Source organism: Podarcis cretensis (assembly GCF_951804945.1).
Source record: "Podarcis cretensis genome assembly, chromosome: 3".
Taxonomy (NCBI): Eukaryota; Metazoa; Chordata; class Lepidosauria; order Squamata; family Lacertidae; genus Podarcis; species Podarcis cretensis.
Window position 1 is genome coordinate 55,732,878 of NC_137172.1, and position 17,019 is coordinate 55,749,896.

General features: G+C 43.6%; 1 protein-coding gene across 3 annotated transcripts in view; it reads right to left on the reverse strand.

Moving 5' to 3' along the window:
• The window catches only part of SYNJ2 (synaptojanin 2), a 56,135-nt gene extending 46,338 nt beyond the window's left edge, over positions 1-9,797 (reverse strand). For 2 of the 3 annotated variants that reach the window (XM_079971861.1, XM_079971860.1), the window contains exons 1-2: positions 8,764-9,797; positions 2,996-3,082 (exon numbers count right to left, since the gene is read on the reverse strand). In XM_079971861.1, the coding sequence (XP_079827987.1) occupies positions 2,996-3,082; positions 8,764-8,884 (208 nt within the window). In that variant the 5' untranslated portion in view covers positions 8,885-9,797. Of the gene's footprint in view, positions 1-2,995; positions 3,083-6,604; positions 6,624-8,763 lie in introns of those variants that run through there. The other variant, XM_079971862.1, reaches the window with a different exon arrangement.
• Between the last annotated feature and the right edge of the window lie 7,222 nt (positions 9,798-17,019).

Here is a 17,019-nt window from a genome sequence, read left to right on the forward strand (position 1 = left end):
GAACTAGTGAGTTGTTCCAGCTGATCAGACCCAATACGAGTTCTGGCTTTTGAGAAACATTACCCAGGCAATCAGCTAGGCAAAACCCACCAGCCTTATAGTGCAAGTGTCTTGCATGGGACTAAGAACTAAGACAAAGTATTCACACACAAGTTCTGCAGTATGACAAAAAGGAAGAATTTCCTACTAAAACCCCAGAAGGTCTTTAGTGCCAAAAAGTGAGACTGAAAAACCAGTGTGATTAGCTATTCTGCGTACTGTCTGAATAGCTAGTCAGAACAGTCATGCTTCCTTTTTTGTCTGTTTTATAATCCAGCTAAGCCAAATGTTTGGATTTAAACCATTCTTGTCTCCCCACGGTGACTAATTCATATTTCAGAAGATTTATGGAGTTTTCTGCCCAGTAGCTGGTTCAGGCTATTGCTGCCATCGCTATAAACTTTCTTTATCATCAGGCATTCTGGAAAAATCTTTCATGCTCTTACTGACTTACTACCCTCCTTAGGGAGCCTACTTGCTTCAAGGGCCGAATGACCACACTGTCTCTCCCTTCCAGCCAGCCAAACACTTCTTGCGGCAAGAAGCGAAGTGTCTAGGCAGACTCTTTTAAATTCATATTCTGTAAATGAAACTGGCACCATGTATATGTCAGGAAATCCACAAATTGGTGGGTGGGATGGTTTGAACAGTATCTGAACAAATTCTATGGAGTCACAAAAACCTTTTCTATCATGGGTTGATTTCAGAAGTAACTAATGCATTGTCAAAGTACTAGGGCAACTATAGAAATTTCAAGGGTTATGACGGCCATGGCTGAGCCTCTGGTCTGTGGCATAACCTCTTTCATGCTCTCACAACCCTTAATTAAATATGAACAGAATTCTTGGATTATTATTATTTTTGGTTTTGCGTAGCCACATCCCCTGACATTCCTTGTTACTAGACATTGGAAAGTTGACTTCTTGCTCATCTGATCTTGCACTCAGCTGCCCACACTCCATCATACCACCCCTCACAAATTGTTTAAATACTTCAGATGCTTTTATGTGCATAAAAGCATATGCCAGCCAACTAAGAGGCAAAGCTATAGTCCATTTATTTCATTTACATTTTGCAGTTTTGGATACCACATTCACTCTAGCCATAGCAGGTTCTCCAGAGATATGCTTGTGCCTTTAAAATACCCAAAGCACCAAGATGCAAAGCAGCAACTACCACACCATTCCCCTCCCTGGCTCCATTTGTCTTGTCACAGGGCTACACCATTGCCTTCAGTCAGCAGGAAAAGGGGTTGGAGAAAAGGTTGGGAGGGGCAGTGACTATATGCTCTCTCAATGCCCCCAAGCTGTTAAAGGGATAAAATAAAAAAAATTCCTTCCAGTAGCACCTTAAAGACCAACTAAGTTAGTTCTTGGTATGAGCTTTCGTGTGCATGCACACTTCTTCAGATACCAGTGGTATCTGAAGAAGTGTGCATGCACACGAAAGCTCATACCAAGAACTAACTTAGTTGGTCTTTAAGGTGCTACTGGAAGGATTTTTTTTTATTTTTTTTTGACTATGGCAGACCAACACGGCTACCTATCTGTAACTGTTAAAGGGATAGTCAGCATCTCCTAGTGCAGACCTGTCTATCCCTGCCCACATTAGATGGCTGTAACATGAAATCCAAGGAGGGAGCCATGCTCATTGTGATGAAAATGCTAGGTTCAGGAAACCCAAATTAGAAGGTCACCAGAACAGAGAAAATTGTCAATTGCAGGGCTGTAGTCTTAGTTAACCATGAACTACTGCTGTTAATAAAGCTAGTCATTCAAAATAAAAAGAAAGGGAAAAGTGCTATTCAGTAGAGCTGTTGATTCTTGGCCTGAAAAGGCTGACTTCCTTAGAACTGTTGTATTTTTATGGGCAGGAGCTCTGTGCTTTTAACACATATGTGCAAGCCAAAAAGGGAACAAGTGCAGCTTTCCCTAACACTGTATCTCCATGCCAGAAAAAATGGGGTCACTTGCTGCATTTCTGCCTGAGCCTCAATGCATAATAAAAGCAGCAGCCCAAAAATCTGTCTTTTATAGTTACTTGTAAGGGAGCGGCTCATAGGGTATCATTTTTCTGTGGCTGCAGCAATGCAATTTGAGATCTTTCACCTATTGAGCATCATTTCCCCAACAGATTAAAAAAACAAAACACAAAGGCAGGACAGGAGATGGAGGATAGGAGAAGGCAAACCTATTCATGATCCTAAGCATTTACTGATAGGTAAGTCAATTAATGGGACGCGGGTGGCGCTGTGGGTAAAACCTCAGCGCCTAGGACTTGCCGATCGGCGGCGGGGTGCACTCCCGCTGCTCGGTCCCAGCGCCTGCCAACCTAGCAGTTCGAAAGCACGTCAAAGTGCAAGTAGATAAATAGGGACTGCTTACTAGCGGGAAGGTAAACGGCGTTTGCGTGTGCTGCGCTGGCTGGCCAGATGCAACTTGTCACGCTGGCCACGTGACCCGGAAGTGTCTCCGGACAGCACTGGCCCCCGGCCTCTTAAGTGAGATGGGCACGCAACCCCAGAGTCGGACACGACTAACCCGCACGGGCAGGGGTACCTTTACCTTTACCTTTAAGTCAATTAAAACTTAGTACCCACCCACTGATGCTGTAATCTTAAACATATTTACTAAGGAAGAAGCTCTTGTGTAGGATTGCATTTTATGGGACAGCTACCCAAGGCCAACAAGGAGCACAACAAATTTAGTAGAAAGAAACAGAAGCTGTTTTCAAGTTAAAACCAGAAGCTATTATTAGTAAATGCAAAGTTGTTTTTTTTTAAAAAAAGAGAAACCCTGCATTGTTTAATAATTGTCCTTAAATCCAATGATTACCACAACTCATTTTAAAGAATTAGTCCTTGAAGGTTAACCAAAGAATAGTTTCACTTCATTGTGTCGGACTGAAGGGCACATTGTTCAACTTATTATTCTAAAAATGACATTAAGGTACTTACCAGATCTTAACTGGAGTTCTCCTAAGCACCCATAAGCATCCATGAGCTTCTCATATTGCCCTTTAATTTCTTCCTTTTCTTCAGGCGCTAAGGGAATTGCACAATAAAAGACAACAATTCTTATTTATTTTTAATCCTTTGATAATACAGCAAGCCAACAGAAACTGGCAAGATTTACTTTTCTTTAAGCCTATGGTTTGTGCTAAAGTACAATAACTCATGATAAAATTAAGTCTCCTTGATGCCACAATACTTTTACAGCCCAATTCTACTCATGGTTACTCAGAGGTAAGTTGCAACAAAATCAGTGAGACTAACTCCATAGTAAATATGCACAGGATCAGGCCATTTGGCTTCTTTCACAACCTCTTACACTGCACTGAGTAGGAGAAGTTGGGGTGTGATATATATGCTCTGCAAGGGCCAGAAAGAGATGTCTCCCTAAGAAGACTTATCTTATGTTTTGAGCAGCTTGACTACAAACTTACATACAGTGCTAATACAGTGATACCTCGGGTTACATACGCTTCAGGTTACAGACTCCGCAAACCCAGAAATAGTATCTCGGGTTAAGAACTTTGCTTCAGGATGAGAACAGAAATTGTGCTCCAGCAGCGCGGCAGCAGCAGGAGGCCCCATTAGCTAAAGTGGTGCTTCAGGTTAAGAACAGTTTCAGGTTAAGAACGGACCTCCGGAACGAATTAAGTGCTTAACCCGAGGTAACACTGTAATACATTTCAGAGATTGACAGTTTTGCATCAACCTTCTATCTCTGGGCGCAATAAACATGTGTGCAGTGGAATGTGTCCCTACATCGTGGCTACATTCTTCCATACAGTACTATCAATATATTTTAGTCATTATCCAATACAGTGGTACCTCGGGTTAAGTACTTAATTCGTTCCAGAGGTCCGTTCTTAACCTGAAACTGTTCTTAACCTGAAGCACCACTTTAGCTAATGGGCCTCCTGCTGCCACCGCACCACCGGAGCAGGATTTCTGTTCTCATCCTGAAGCAAAGTTCTTAACCTGAAGCACTATTTCTGGGTTAGCGGAGTCTGTAACCTGAAGCGTATGTAACCTGAAGCTTATGTAACCTGAGGTACCACTGTACACTTTAAGGCAGGTCTAACTGAAGATAATTCTCTATGCATGCAATTGGGAATCCTGCTGTGATTCTAGAGCTTTCTCACTTGTAGGAGAGAAAGAAATAACAGGGCCAATTCCCTGTGCAAATCTTCACATCTTTATCTTCCAATGAAAGTACAATGGAGTCACTGGATCAGGAGATGCTTAAGTAGACAAAGGAATTACTGTAGTAATAGAATACAGTACAACTGCAAAAATAATGTAATGACATTTAAAGACGTAGGCAAGTGTTGAAGAATGCAAGCAATGTTTGGACTTTGTCATAATCATGCCTCCTAAGAGAAAATAGGGTTGAAACCAAAGAGTTCGTTCCCTTCTTTCAATCAGCAAGTAGAAATAAGCTTTAAACAGCATGTTGGTTATTGTTCACTGTTTATGATATTTTGGAATGACAAATATGAGGATGATATCCATCCATATAATTTTTTTTCTTCATTGTAACCCTATAGATCCTGTAAGGTTATGCATGTAGAGATATTGTATTGTTCAGAATACACACACACACTTTGGTTATTACAGAAAACAAAGCCTTTATACCAAGGTTTGTCCCTAATTAGTTACATATGCTTAACGTTCTGGAAGCAACAACAGAAACCCCCAACATTCAGATATCATTGAGCCTTTAGAAGATTGCAAAGCAACTGCACTTTAAATGTAGAAATATTTAAAAATAAAAAATACTTGGGTTTGTAAAATGATATTATTACAGTTAAGATAAATGAGGCTGATACTCATGAGTATGCAATGTAATGCAGGGCACTATCCAAGTTTTCTCAATCTGAGGCTGGCTTCTCAGAGGAGCAGGCTGTGGCCAGAATCGTTCACAATCCTGCCCCTGGGTGGGTTATGTATTATGTCAGGAGGTTAAAAATTCTAGAAGACCTGTTCCCCTCCACTAGCAGTTATGCTAACAGAACCATTGGCAAAACCCTTCATTTTTCACAGGTACTTTGCATTGCATTTTATTTTCTTCTTAATAGTCTATAATACCATGTCATATAATATAGATCTTATACAAGTTTACATGGGAGAAGTCCAACTGAACTCAGCAGGGCTTACGTACATCATTTTATTTGTATGCCACCTTCCCATAGAAGGTCGGCGGTTCGAATCCCTGCGACGGGGTGAGCTCCTGATGCTCAGTCCCTGCTCCTGCCAACCTAGCAGTTCGAAAGCACGTCAAAGTAGATCAATAGGTACCGCTCCGGCGGGAAGGTAAACGGCGTTTCCGTACGCTGCTCTGGTTCACCAGAAGGGCATAGTCCTGCTGGCCACATGACCCAGAAGCTGTATGCCGGCTCCCTCGGCTAGTAAAGCGAGATGAGCGCCGCAACCCCAGAGTCGGTCATGACTGGACCTAATGGTCAGGGGTCCCTTTACCTTTACCTTTTCCCATAGATAAAACCATGCTCAAGGTGGCTTACAATATGAGAAAAAAATTACATAATTACAAATACAGTGGAACCTCGGTTTTCGAGCACCTCGGAAGCCGAACGTTTCAATTTTCAAATGCCCAAAACCCAGAAATAATTGCTTCTATTTTCAAATGCACCTCGGAAGTTGAACGGCTTCCGAAGTGCATTTCTCAATTTAATTTTGCACCTCAGTTGTTGAGTGTTTTGGAAGTCGAACGGTCTTCCGGAACAGATTACATTCGACATCTGAGGTTCCACTGTATAACAAAAATAGTCATAAACAATAAATAACACACATCAAAAAGTACCCAACCAAACTGAACAATTTCCACATTAAAACATAACCAGATCTAATAAAAAAGGTACAAAAATAAATATTGATAACAGCAACAACCCCACCCGCAACAAAAAAAAACCTAAGCAATACACCAACCTGTTCAACAGCCTCAGCTTTTGCAGCTGGAGTCTGTCAGGACCCTGCCCACCTAAGGCAGGTGGAAAAGGGCCTGCAAGCTCAGGAGCAGTTCTCCCAAGACTCACAGCCAAGGTGGCTTACATCTCATCAGACATGCACAGAATTGTACTGTTAGAGCTGAGTACAGTAATCCTAATGAGGGGCCAGGAAGGCAAGCAGCAAGCAGATCCTCCAGTACATCTGAGTCCTGTCAGCTCCTTCCAACCAAAGAGGAGGGTAAGAGCAACTATTTTAGTTGCTCGTTCTAAGAATCAGGCCCCTGCAGATCCAGCACCCTTCTCCAAAATGTCTACTTTCATGTCTTTCCACTGATGACTCAATGTGATAACATACCACCTGCTTCAGCAGAGCTAGGGCTTCCCCCTGCCACTGGAGCTCTTCTTGGCTGACAGAGACCAATGGGGAGGTGATTGTGCACCATCCTAACACTTACACACCAGCCACCAGCATTGTATGGTTAGGATTGCTCTACAAATTCCCCTCCCCTATTCTCAAAGTGCGCAAGTCCTGCAGTATGCAAGTTTTTTGTAACTAACATTACCCTGAGACAGACATTTTCTAGATACGTACACATGGCCCACTGAACTCCAATGGCCCAGGACAGATAATATCAACGATACATAGTAGATGGGATTGCATCCCTTCAAGAAGTCACAAGTGAAGCAGAACAGATTCATGGAAGAATAGAAAAGGGACGGAGAGAGTATCTTAAAATACTAATCCAATATTAATCTTTAAAGTACACATAAATAATTTGTTTTCTTGATAAAATAAATAGGCCATCAAGCTCACATTTGTGTGACATGTTGACCATTTCATTTTTCACTTATAAATGCTTTGCAAATATCTTTTTTTTTTAAAAAAAAATATTTATTCCAATTTTAAAAGTTACAAAAAGAAAACACTAAATTCACACTAAATACAAACAGACAAAAAAACCACAAAAAACAAAAAAGTAAGAAAAACAACACAGAAAAATACGAACAAAAAACAAACCAAACCTTCCTGTAACTTATTTTTCATCTACTTATTTCCTTGGCCTCCTCACACCTCCCTTTTTTGTATTCTAGTTCAATTAGATGTTTCAGCAAATCCTTCCAACTTTGGCTTTGCAAATATCTCAATCAGGTTTTCTTTACTGCAGTCCACTAGCCACATACGATTTCCCAAAACTGACTCAATAGACCTCCCTGTTTTTGTTCCTGGCCCAGAACTGTAAAACTGAGAGGTAGAGTTGTCAAGCTCCTGGCTGCAGATAGACAACACGTGACTTTAGTTAGGCCAAGCATTTCCAACTATAGTCCATGGATACCAGTGGCCAGGCAGCTTAATTCAGGTGGTCCACGGCATGTCTGTAGATTTGTGGTGGGGGGCAGGAATCAGCACATCCATCACATTAAATATATTGAGTCTTGATTGCATTCTAATTGCTTCTTTTATTTCATATCTTGTATTTTACTGCTTTACAATCTGACTGTTATGAAATATAACAACTTAAAATATAGAAGAAATAAAAAAGCGATAAAATACAATTAAAAAATCATGCAGCATCTGCTACAAGTGGGCAAAAAAACCATGAAGTGCTCTGCAAAGACCCTCAGCAATTTTCCATGGGGGAAAAAAGTTTGGGAACCACTGAGTTAGGCCATTACTTCTGTAGCCTTTTAGCAGGGAATTCAACCGTGGATGGTGATAAGGGGTGGAGTCATTGCAGTTTGGAAAAAGAGGCTGCATTTCCCTCTCCTTTTTGAAAGTTGGCTACAGCCATAGAACACAGCTGAAAGTCTGAAGACAAAACACAGTCCTCCCTCTTACAATATCCAATTCACATCTCTGTCTCCTCCTGTAAAAGGTAAAGGTAAAGGTACCCCTGCCCGTACGGGCCAGTCTTGACAGACTCTGGGGTTGTGCGCCCATCTCACTTAAGAGGCCAGGGGCCAGCGCTGTCCGGAGACACTTCCGGGTCACGTGGCCAGCGTGACATCGCTGCTCTGGCCAGAGCCAGAGCCGCACACGGAAACGCCGTTTACCTTCCCGCTGGTAAGCGGTCCCTATTTATCTACTTGCACCCGGAGGTGCTTTCGAACTGCTAGGTTGGCAGGCGCTGGGACCGAGCAGCGGGAGCGCACCCCGCCGCAGGGATTCGAACCGCCGACCTTTCGATCGGCAAGCCCTAGGCGCTGAGGCTTTAACCCACAGCGCCACCTGCGTCCCATTGCGTCTCCTCCTGTACCAGCACCCAAAACACCACATAAACACGGGTTGATTAATTTATGGAACCCATGGCAACAAGATGCAGTGATAGCCTTAGACCTAAATGGCTTCAAAAGGCTGTTTTTCCCCTTTCTCCATGCGATTTGCCATAGTAACCTGAACAGCTGCCTAGCAAGCCGTCCAGAGGTTTGGGCCTCCAACTCCCATCATTCCTGAGAGCACTGGGAACTCCGGCTGGGGCTGATAGAAGCTGGAGTGCAGAGCCATCTGGAAGGAGCCAGGTTGCAGAGGCTGCCCTACCGAGCCTCCAAGCTCAGGAGCAGTGTAGCTCTCGGAATGCCATTTGCAGCCAGGGGGCAGGAGGCAAACGGCGAGGGAGGTTCCGCTGTCTTTATGGCTGGATGTTGGACTGGCAGCGCCACCTCCAACCCGGTGGGTGGGGGGCTCCAAGAGTAGCAAGGCCGCCCACCCCTCACCCTCTCCCCGCCCCACCCACTTGGGCGCGAGGCACTTACTGAGGGTGGCCATCGTGCCGGCTTCCAGCAGCAGGCAGTCCTGGCGGCCGCGCGCCTCCAGCAGGGCGCTCGCCGTGGCTTCCTGCTTCCACAACACCCTCAGCCCTTTGCTCAGAGCCATGGCAGCCGCTTTCCATGGAGGGGGAAGGAGGCAGAGGAAGGGGAAAGTCAGTCACACCAGGGCAGCCGGGTGGGAAAGAAGGCCTCCTCCTCTGAAACAAGACACACACGCCCCAGAAAACAGTCACGAGAAACTGGGCGGCGTGAGGGAATTTCTTCCCCACAACTTCTCAGCTGCCAGAAGTTCGTCCCAAAGGAAAACGGAGCAATAGCTTCCCGGTGGTGGTGTGTGCTTTTAAATAATTAAGACAACTTTGAAAGGAGACGTTGAAAGAAGAGGAGACGGGTATCTCCAAACAAAATATTTTAAAATTTAAAAAAATAAAAACACCACCCCACGCCGCTGAGGTGTTCCCTCGACTGGAAAGTTGTCCGCCCCGTGGGAGGCTGGAAAGTACTTAGCTGCCTCCTTCGCGCGCCCTGAGCATCTTCTGAAGACAAGTCGCAGCTGAGGCTCCTCTTTGTGTAAGTCAAGCAAGTTTCTAGTCACAAGCCTCCGGCCGGCGGTGTAGGAAAGGAAGAGAGGTCAAAATGCTCTTTTTTTCTGCAAAGAGAGAAGGGGGGCATTGGAAAAACGTCCCCCCCTTCGCGCAAGTTGTTCTTGCCCAATTTCCGGACTTTCTGTTTCCTTGTTGGAAAACCCCTCCCTGTTTCCCGCTACCGCCCAGGGCGGCGGCGACGTCGTCGTCTTCTTTCTTCCACGCCGCTCTCTTTCTCTCTCTCTCCCCTTTTTTTTTCTTTTTCTTTTTCCTGCGTAAACTTTCTGGACGAGTTCAAGTTCCTCGAGTCTCCGCCTCTTTCTCCTCCTCGGGGGACAGGTGAGAGGCGCTGTGTCCCCGCCCTGTTTCCCTTCCCAGAAAGCTGCAAGATTATCACACGGGCTCCCCCAAGAGGAGAGGCAACTGCGGTGCTCTTTTCTCTCCAAGCAGAGAGAGTCAGAGAGACAGGCAGATGCTAGCAAAGCGAGAGACTGTAAGGGAGGGGACACAAGGCAGCTGGATTGGCCATCAGCCAGAATTTCTACAGTTCCCCCCCCCTGCATTCTTCCTCACTTCCTGCCCCAGTGAAATACTTTAGCTCTGCTCACCAGCTGTTCACTTTTTGTTGTGATGAACCAAGTGTTGAATTTCTTTCATGCATAGGGCTGGAGAGTATATGTGTATAGGGCTGGATGCAGAAGTTCCCTACATGTTCAGTAGACACAGGAAAGACTCCCGCATGTACACTAGGATCAAAAGGTTCACACAGAAATCTAGTAATGGAGCCTGCTATTCCCAGTTTCAAATCTCAACCAAACAGAGAAATCAGAGCATTTGACCACCATGCCCTAACTTTGTGCTTCAGTAGGTGTTAGACCTTGGGGTAATTAGATGTGCTCCCTCTCTTGCACACTCTGTACTGAACTCATGAAAGAGGTATTAATTTCCACATTTTATTAATTTTTGTTCAGCAATATTTATACATATAGTGTTGCTGGGTTCAGAGTGTAGATTTGTACAGCTTTACAGTCAAACTGTATAATATAATTTCATTTGGGCTGTTCTAGTGGTGGTGTCTTGTCCATATCAGGTCCAGCCCAGTTTTCAATCCAACTCTTTTATTGGTAGAAGAAAAGGGGGGGGTAGGGGGGGAATGCCTTCAGTCGGGACCATTTCACACCATACTGTTACAGCTGCCATTTACCATCTGTTTGCTTGCCAATGGTAAGGGATGATGGGTTGTTAATCCCTCAGTGGGAGTTAACAAATTGAAGCTATGATGGTTTATATGTAGTGTTGGATCATGGACAAGTGTTTTGTGGTGAGAGGGGGACAAAAGAAAGGAGATGGCAGCCTAAACTTGGAAATGGATAGCTGTGAGCTTAGCTCTGATCACACAGCAGTGAATGGAGCATTTTTCTAGAAAAAGAGGTGCCAGAGCTCACCATGAACTTCTCCCTTGTTCTCTTAGTATTATGGCCAACAATTACAGCCAGTTGCAACACACCAGCACCAGTGTACAAGCCCCAAATAGGGACGCCACAACTCAGAATATAAGGCATGCAGGATAGGGCCAAAGTACTATGGCTTCGTGTTATGTGTACATTTGTCTTCTCAGAACTATTGAAATGGCCTGTGCCTCATGACTCCACACATAATCATGCAACAGGAGTTCACACTCCATGGTAAAGGACAAAAGCAGCATGGCATGACTGTCAATTCCCTGTTGGCTGTGTGAAAAGAGAGATGTTCTGTGGAGTGTCCACAGAGTTCACTTCCCGTCCCTCTTTTTCTTTTTTGTTTACTTATTTCATAGTAACACAAGAAGAGCCTGCTGGATCTAGCCTGTCTAGTCTAACATCCTGTTCTCTCTGCGGCCAGTCAGATGCCTGTGGGAAACTGGCAAGCAGGACCTGAGCACACAAGCACTCTCCCCTCCTGTGGCTTCCAGCAACTGGTATTCAGAAGCATCACTGTCTCCAACCTGTCCTTATAACCCATTCTTCCTCCCCAAGGGGAGTCCAGGATGGCTCATAACCATAAAGTTACACAAAGCAATTCAAAACATTATAATATATTACAGACAGCAGTTAAAACCAGCCGTATAAAAAAAATTTCATAAAATTATTGGCAAAATAATCTGGGTAAATAAGGAAGTCTTCACATGTTTCCTGAATGGGGACTGCCTGATTTCCCTTGGGCAGTGACGCTGACAATGGTCTGTCCCAGATCCCCATTCTTCATGTTATTGCTGGTAGTGGAACCATAAGACAGGCTTCTCTCCCTGGTTGCAATTTTCAGCTTGGAAGGTAGTAGAGAAGGCAGCCAATCATCTTCCAGGCACTTGAGTCCCAAGCCATTAATGTTGCTGACTCCATAGCCAAGGTGACTTCCACCTGAAGGATTTGTACATTCAATGAGGTACCAGTTGTTGCCCTTGTGAGACTACACTTGTGGCCTCTTTACTTGTATGTTCCTTTACATTCTCTGGCAAAGTCCTCCTTTTCCTGGCATGATAGTTATTCCTACCCCCTACCCCTTAGGACTTGATTCCTCACATCAAAAAGCCTGTATGTTTCCTTGGCTAGCCTTGAGCCAAATAAACTTTGAAGCTTCCTGGGTATGCAGTTGGGTGGCTCCACTTCCTTTTCCTTCTTTAGGCACCCATTGTGTTCTTCAAAAACACCCAACCCTGCAACCCTATAGAGCTGTCCCTGCTACCCTGCCTATGTGTCCTAACTCCCAACCCTAGTGGGTCACTGGCAAAACATCTTCCAGAGATTAGCCAGTTAAGAAACGTTTGTGTCTGTTCTCTAAATAAAAGACCGGGGGCGGGGGGGGGGGCGGGGAGGAGAATCTTCTTTCTTGAGATGCCACAGGGTAGCATTCTATCCTGAATATCCTAGGGCTTTGGGTTTAGGACAATGTACCCACATAGCTGCAATGGTTATGTTTAAAACCTGGCTGCAGTGGAAGGCAGGGTGGTGGTGCATAAACTTGACAGAATGTAGAAAGAAGTCTGAGTTTTGAGAATTTTTTGGGTGTGTGTGAGAAAGGGGATCTGTTTAGCTCATTTATAATAAGTTCTACCCTCCCTGCTTCTTTCACTCTAACTACATTGTAAACTATTTTTCCCCTAGCTGTAATATGAGGTTTGTGTTTGAATCACTTTCTGAACATTGGTCTTTTGCAAACTGTAATCTTTGCTTCATAATTATCGAATGTCGAAGAGACCACCCATTCTTGTATTTGGTTTATTTTTACAAACTATTTTAAGTGTTTCTCACTGTCAAACATGCAATGCCACACACTTTTCAGTAGGGGGTATATATCTGAGGTGCCTGTTGTCTATCAAAGGCCAAGCTAAATGTGACCAGCTCTCAGATGTGGAAGGGAATGGCCAGCACTCATTGACAGAGCACATGCTTTGCACACGCAAGGTTCCAGGATCATTCTCCAGTTAAATAAGGTTGCCATATTTCAAAAAGTGAAAAATCTGGACACAAAAGTTGATGAGATTTTTAAAGTTTTGCAAAATCTATTTTAAGAAAAGTAAGTTTTTGAGCTATTTTTAAGAAAATTTGCCACTTCCGACATGGGTTGTCATACGTCTGAATTTTCCTGGACATTAAATCAATTTCTGCCCAGGCGCTGTTACAAATGGTTGAATCCTGGTTATGTCCGCTAAATTCCAGACATATGGCAACCCTACGTTAAAGGATCTTGGGCAGCAAAACTACTGGGAAATATGTCTTTCTGAGATCTTAATAGTCACTGCCACATGGGAGTCGATAATGCTAGGCTAGATGAAGGCAGCTTCATATTTATTTATGTATCCTGCCTTTCCTCTGGAGAATGACAAAGATAAAGATGTGCTGGGGCAGCAAGGTCATGAAAGGGCAGAACGACCTTATTTCAGTAGATACAGGAAGAAGGAAATATGTCACCTGGGGTTAAAAAAGCAAGCTAAGTGGTGAGTCATCTAAGGCCTACTGTGACATATTTTCTAAGCACTTAGAAGGCAATGTTGCTCATATGTGCTCTGACCTAGATATCATCATTAATACAGTTCCAGTTCCATTTGCTGCAACCTGAGGATGTAGCCAAGGTGCCTGGAGAGGTTTTTCCAGTAACATGTGCTCTCAACCATTGCTCAACTTGGTTACTGGAGCCAAAGTGAGCTCAGTGGCTCCAGAAGGTTATAAATGCTGCACTGGCAGAGGAAATGGTTCTTGCCACTCTGAAGTAGATGGTTCTGAGACCACACCTGGGAGATTGTAACAATTATCAGCTACTTGCCAACACCCCCTTTTGGCAAGGTCCTTGAGAGGTGATGGTGATTTCACCAGGGTGCTATTGGATGAAACAGATTATCAAGGCCAATTAGAATATAGATTTAGGTGGCGATTTGGCATTAAAACATGATTGGTCGACCTCATAGGAGCCAACTCCAAAGGGGCCAAGTCCTGCACTAGCAGGACTCCTGCTGTTTAGTTTATTCCAGCCCACAGTCATCTTCCAAGCCTAACCTAGGGTTGGAATAATTCTATTTGGTATTTGGAAGAAATGCAGGGCTCCCCCCTCCCCCCAAAGAGAAAAACTCTCTGCATCCTTTATATATTCTTAGATCTTACCTCTGTACTTTAAAAACATAGAATCTCTTAGCAAAAACAGACTTGCCATGACAGATGCGAAACCTTTCCTATTACAGTAAAAGTCTGTTTTTAGCAGCAGCTGTTTAAAAGCTTGACTCCTTTCATCCCAAAACTATTTGCAGATGAGTAAATTTTAGCTAGACCATATTTATTTAGGCAGAGAGAGTGAACAGACAACCATATTTTTTGTAGTCTTATTTTGTTTTGACTCTCCAAAAGGAGCTGGTATAGTATAGTGGCTTAGAGGCTAAACTATGAATCAATAACTTCTTGGTTCAAAACGTCATCAGACTCTTAACATGTTTTTAACATGTCTATTGTGGTTTCTTAACATGTTTTATAAGTTCATCTGACTTTTGAAAAATGTGCTAAGCGCGTGTATTAAAGATAATAGAAGGAGAAGCAAAATCACATCTGTAGAAGTACTGGGGGAAATTGTATCCGTCAAACAGGAGGTGGTGAGAATGAAGCTTTCTTGTTCAGTTAATGAATTGTTCCCATTAATAACAATTTATTTAAATCCCATTGAGTTGTATCCTCCTCTCAGCATGAACAAGCAATCAGCAGAGAAATCACCTGCTGAGTTTCAATTAAACTCTATTAATGATAGCTATTAAAGTACCTCTAAAGTTAAAAAAAACCCAAAACCACCAAAACAACCCTATGAATAGAATCTTGCATTTTTAATGTTGACTCTGTTGATGTTATCTTTCCTATGATCATTGTGTGCATGCATTCAAATAAGAAAATTAGGCACATCCAAACTAATACGTACTACTTTTGCATGAGTATATTTGAAAAAAGAGGTATGCAGAAGATAAGTATAGCCCAATGTACCAAGTACATTAAGGATCAAGTTGATTACCTTTTATAAAGTCTAGGTTCACTGTAGGGAAATGCACTGAGCAAGAGTTTTTGGTATATTAAGTATATATTTTATTTTATATTTGCCAAATTTGAGATGGGTCCTTTCATGCTCTTTATAACAAAGTTAAATGCTAGAGTCCTAAATCCACATAGTAACAAATGACACTTAAGGCTGCATCACAAATACCTGGCTGACAACTGCTCCTGCTCCTGCTCACAGTACAGTACATGACCCCTCTAAATTTGGAGCCATTGAGTTTAACAATGAGATGTTGACTCTATTAGCCTTCTGAGCTGTTGATATTTTGGCCAGGATCTAAAGAACAGTTAAACTAACTTCTCCAAGTCTATTGGTATGAGCTTTCGTGTGCATGCATACTTCTTCAGATACATGCACACAAAAGCTCATACCAATAACAAACTTATTGGTCTCTAAGGTGCTACTGGAAGGAATTTTTTAATTTTGTTTTGACTACGGCAGACCAACACGGCTACCCACCTGTAACTAGCTTCTCCAAGGTGAGCCCAAGAGAGATATAGTTATTTTTATCAAATGGTTGCTCCCCACCCGCAACTTCTTGACAAACTGCAAATGGTTTGCAATATAGCAGAAAACCTATCCAAAGAAAAGTCAAACATTCTCTTGGGACAGCACACACTCAGTGCATGAGCCTACATTGCTCCATGGAATACAGACTGCATGTTGAAAATGCCTCCTATCATTGCAGGAGTCCTTTCACGGGGTGGGGTGGGGATTCAGCCTCACATCTAGGGTAAAAACATTTAGAAAGATTGAGGATCCATTCAAGTAACAGTGCTTACATTTTTCTTTTTTTCTTTTTTAAAAAAAAGATAAAATCAAATAACTGTAGAGTTGGAAGGGACCACGAGGATCATCTAGCCCAACCCCCTGCCATGCAGGAATCTTTTTGCCCAACATGCTGCTCAAACCCATGACCCTGAGATTAAGAGTCTCATACTCTACCAACTGAGCTATCCCAGTGGGTCTAAGCAGTGGGAGTAATTAAAAGGACTTTCAAGATGGTTGTTAATCAGGGCAGTGCCATTGCAAGATGGTCATATGTTTAATTTTCTCTGATCTTCCTGCAGCCCAGGTCAAATCTGTCTTTTCAACAGATCCTGTTCTAGAAAGTGAAGCATAAGACGCGTAACAACTATCATGGAAAAATAAGAAATCTCACTATATACATGGGCATGAATTGATGCTCAAAAAGATGAGTGCCCCATGGGACAAGGTGTGGGTAAATGCTTTCCTTTGGGAAACCACTCCCCCCCCCCACACACTTAAGTATTGGGAGCTTATCTATCTCTCTTATTTGTTTTTCACTTGAGAGCAGGATTTAAATTGACTTTTTGTTAAGCCACTTTTGCTGGATTGCAGAGAGTGTGCTAAGCAGGGCAGCAGCCAGCAATTATTATTTTACTAAGCTAGATGCTTGATGCAGCTGCCTCCCTACAACGTCAACTGTTGAGGCAGCCACAAAGCAGTCCTGCTTTGAAGAGAAAAGGGGAAATTGTTCTAGTTAAAGCAGGATTACCAGATGTTCCCGGGGACAGTCCCCTGATTTGCAAATCTGTCCCCGGACAAATTCCATCCCCGGAATTTCCCCCGATTTGCAAATTTGTCCCTGGGAAATGTGGTGGCAGCAGCCTCAGCAGCCCGGAGCCAGCCTAGTAGTGCAGTTGGCTCTGGCTGCCTTCATGGGCTGCTCGCTGCCGTGGTGCCCGCCATTTTGGGCACAACACATCATATGGGGACTTTCGGGTTACATACCTCGGGTTACATACGCTTCAGGTTACATACACTTCAGGTTACAGACTCCGCTAACCCAGAAATAGTGCTTCAGGTTAAGAATTTTGCTTCAGGATGAGAACAGAAATCGTGTTCTGGCGGCGCGGCGGCAACAGGAGGCCCCATTAGCTAGAGTGGTGCTTCAGGTTAAGAACAGTTTCAGGTTAAGAACGGACCTCTGGAACGAATTAAGTACCGTCTTTTTCGCTCTATAGGACACACTTTTCCCCCTCCAAAAATGAAGGGGAAATGTGTGTGTGTGTCCTATGGAGCGAATGCAGGCTTTCGCTGAAGCTATCCGCAAGCCTTCGGAGCGCGGCGG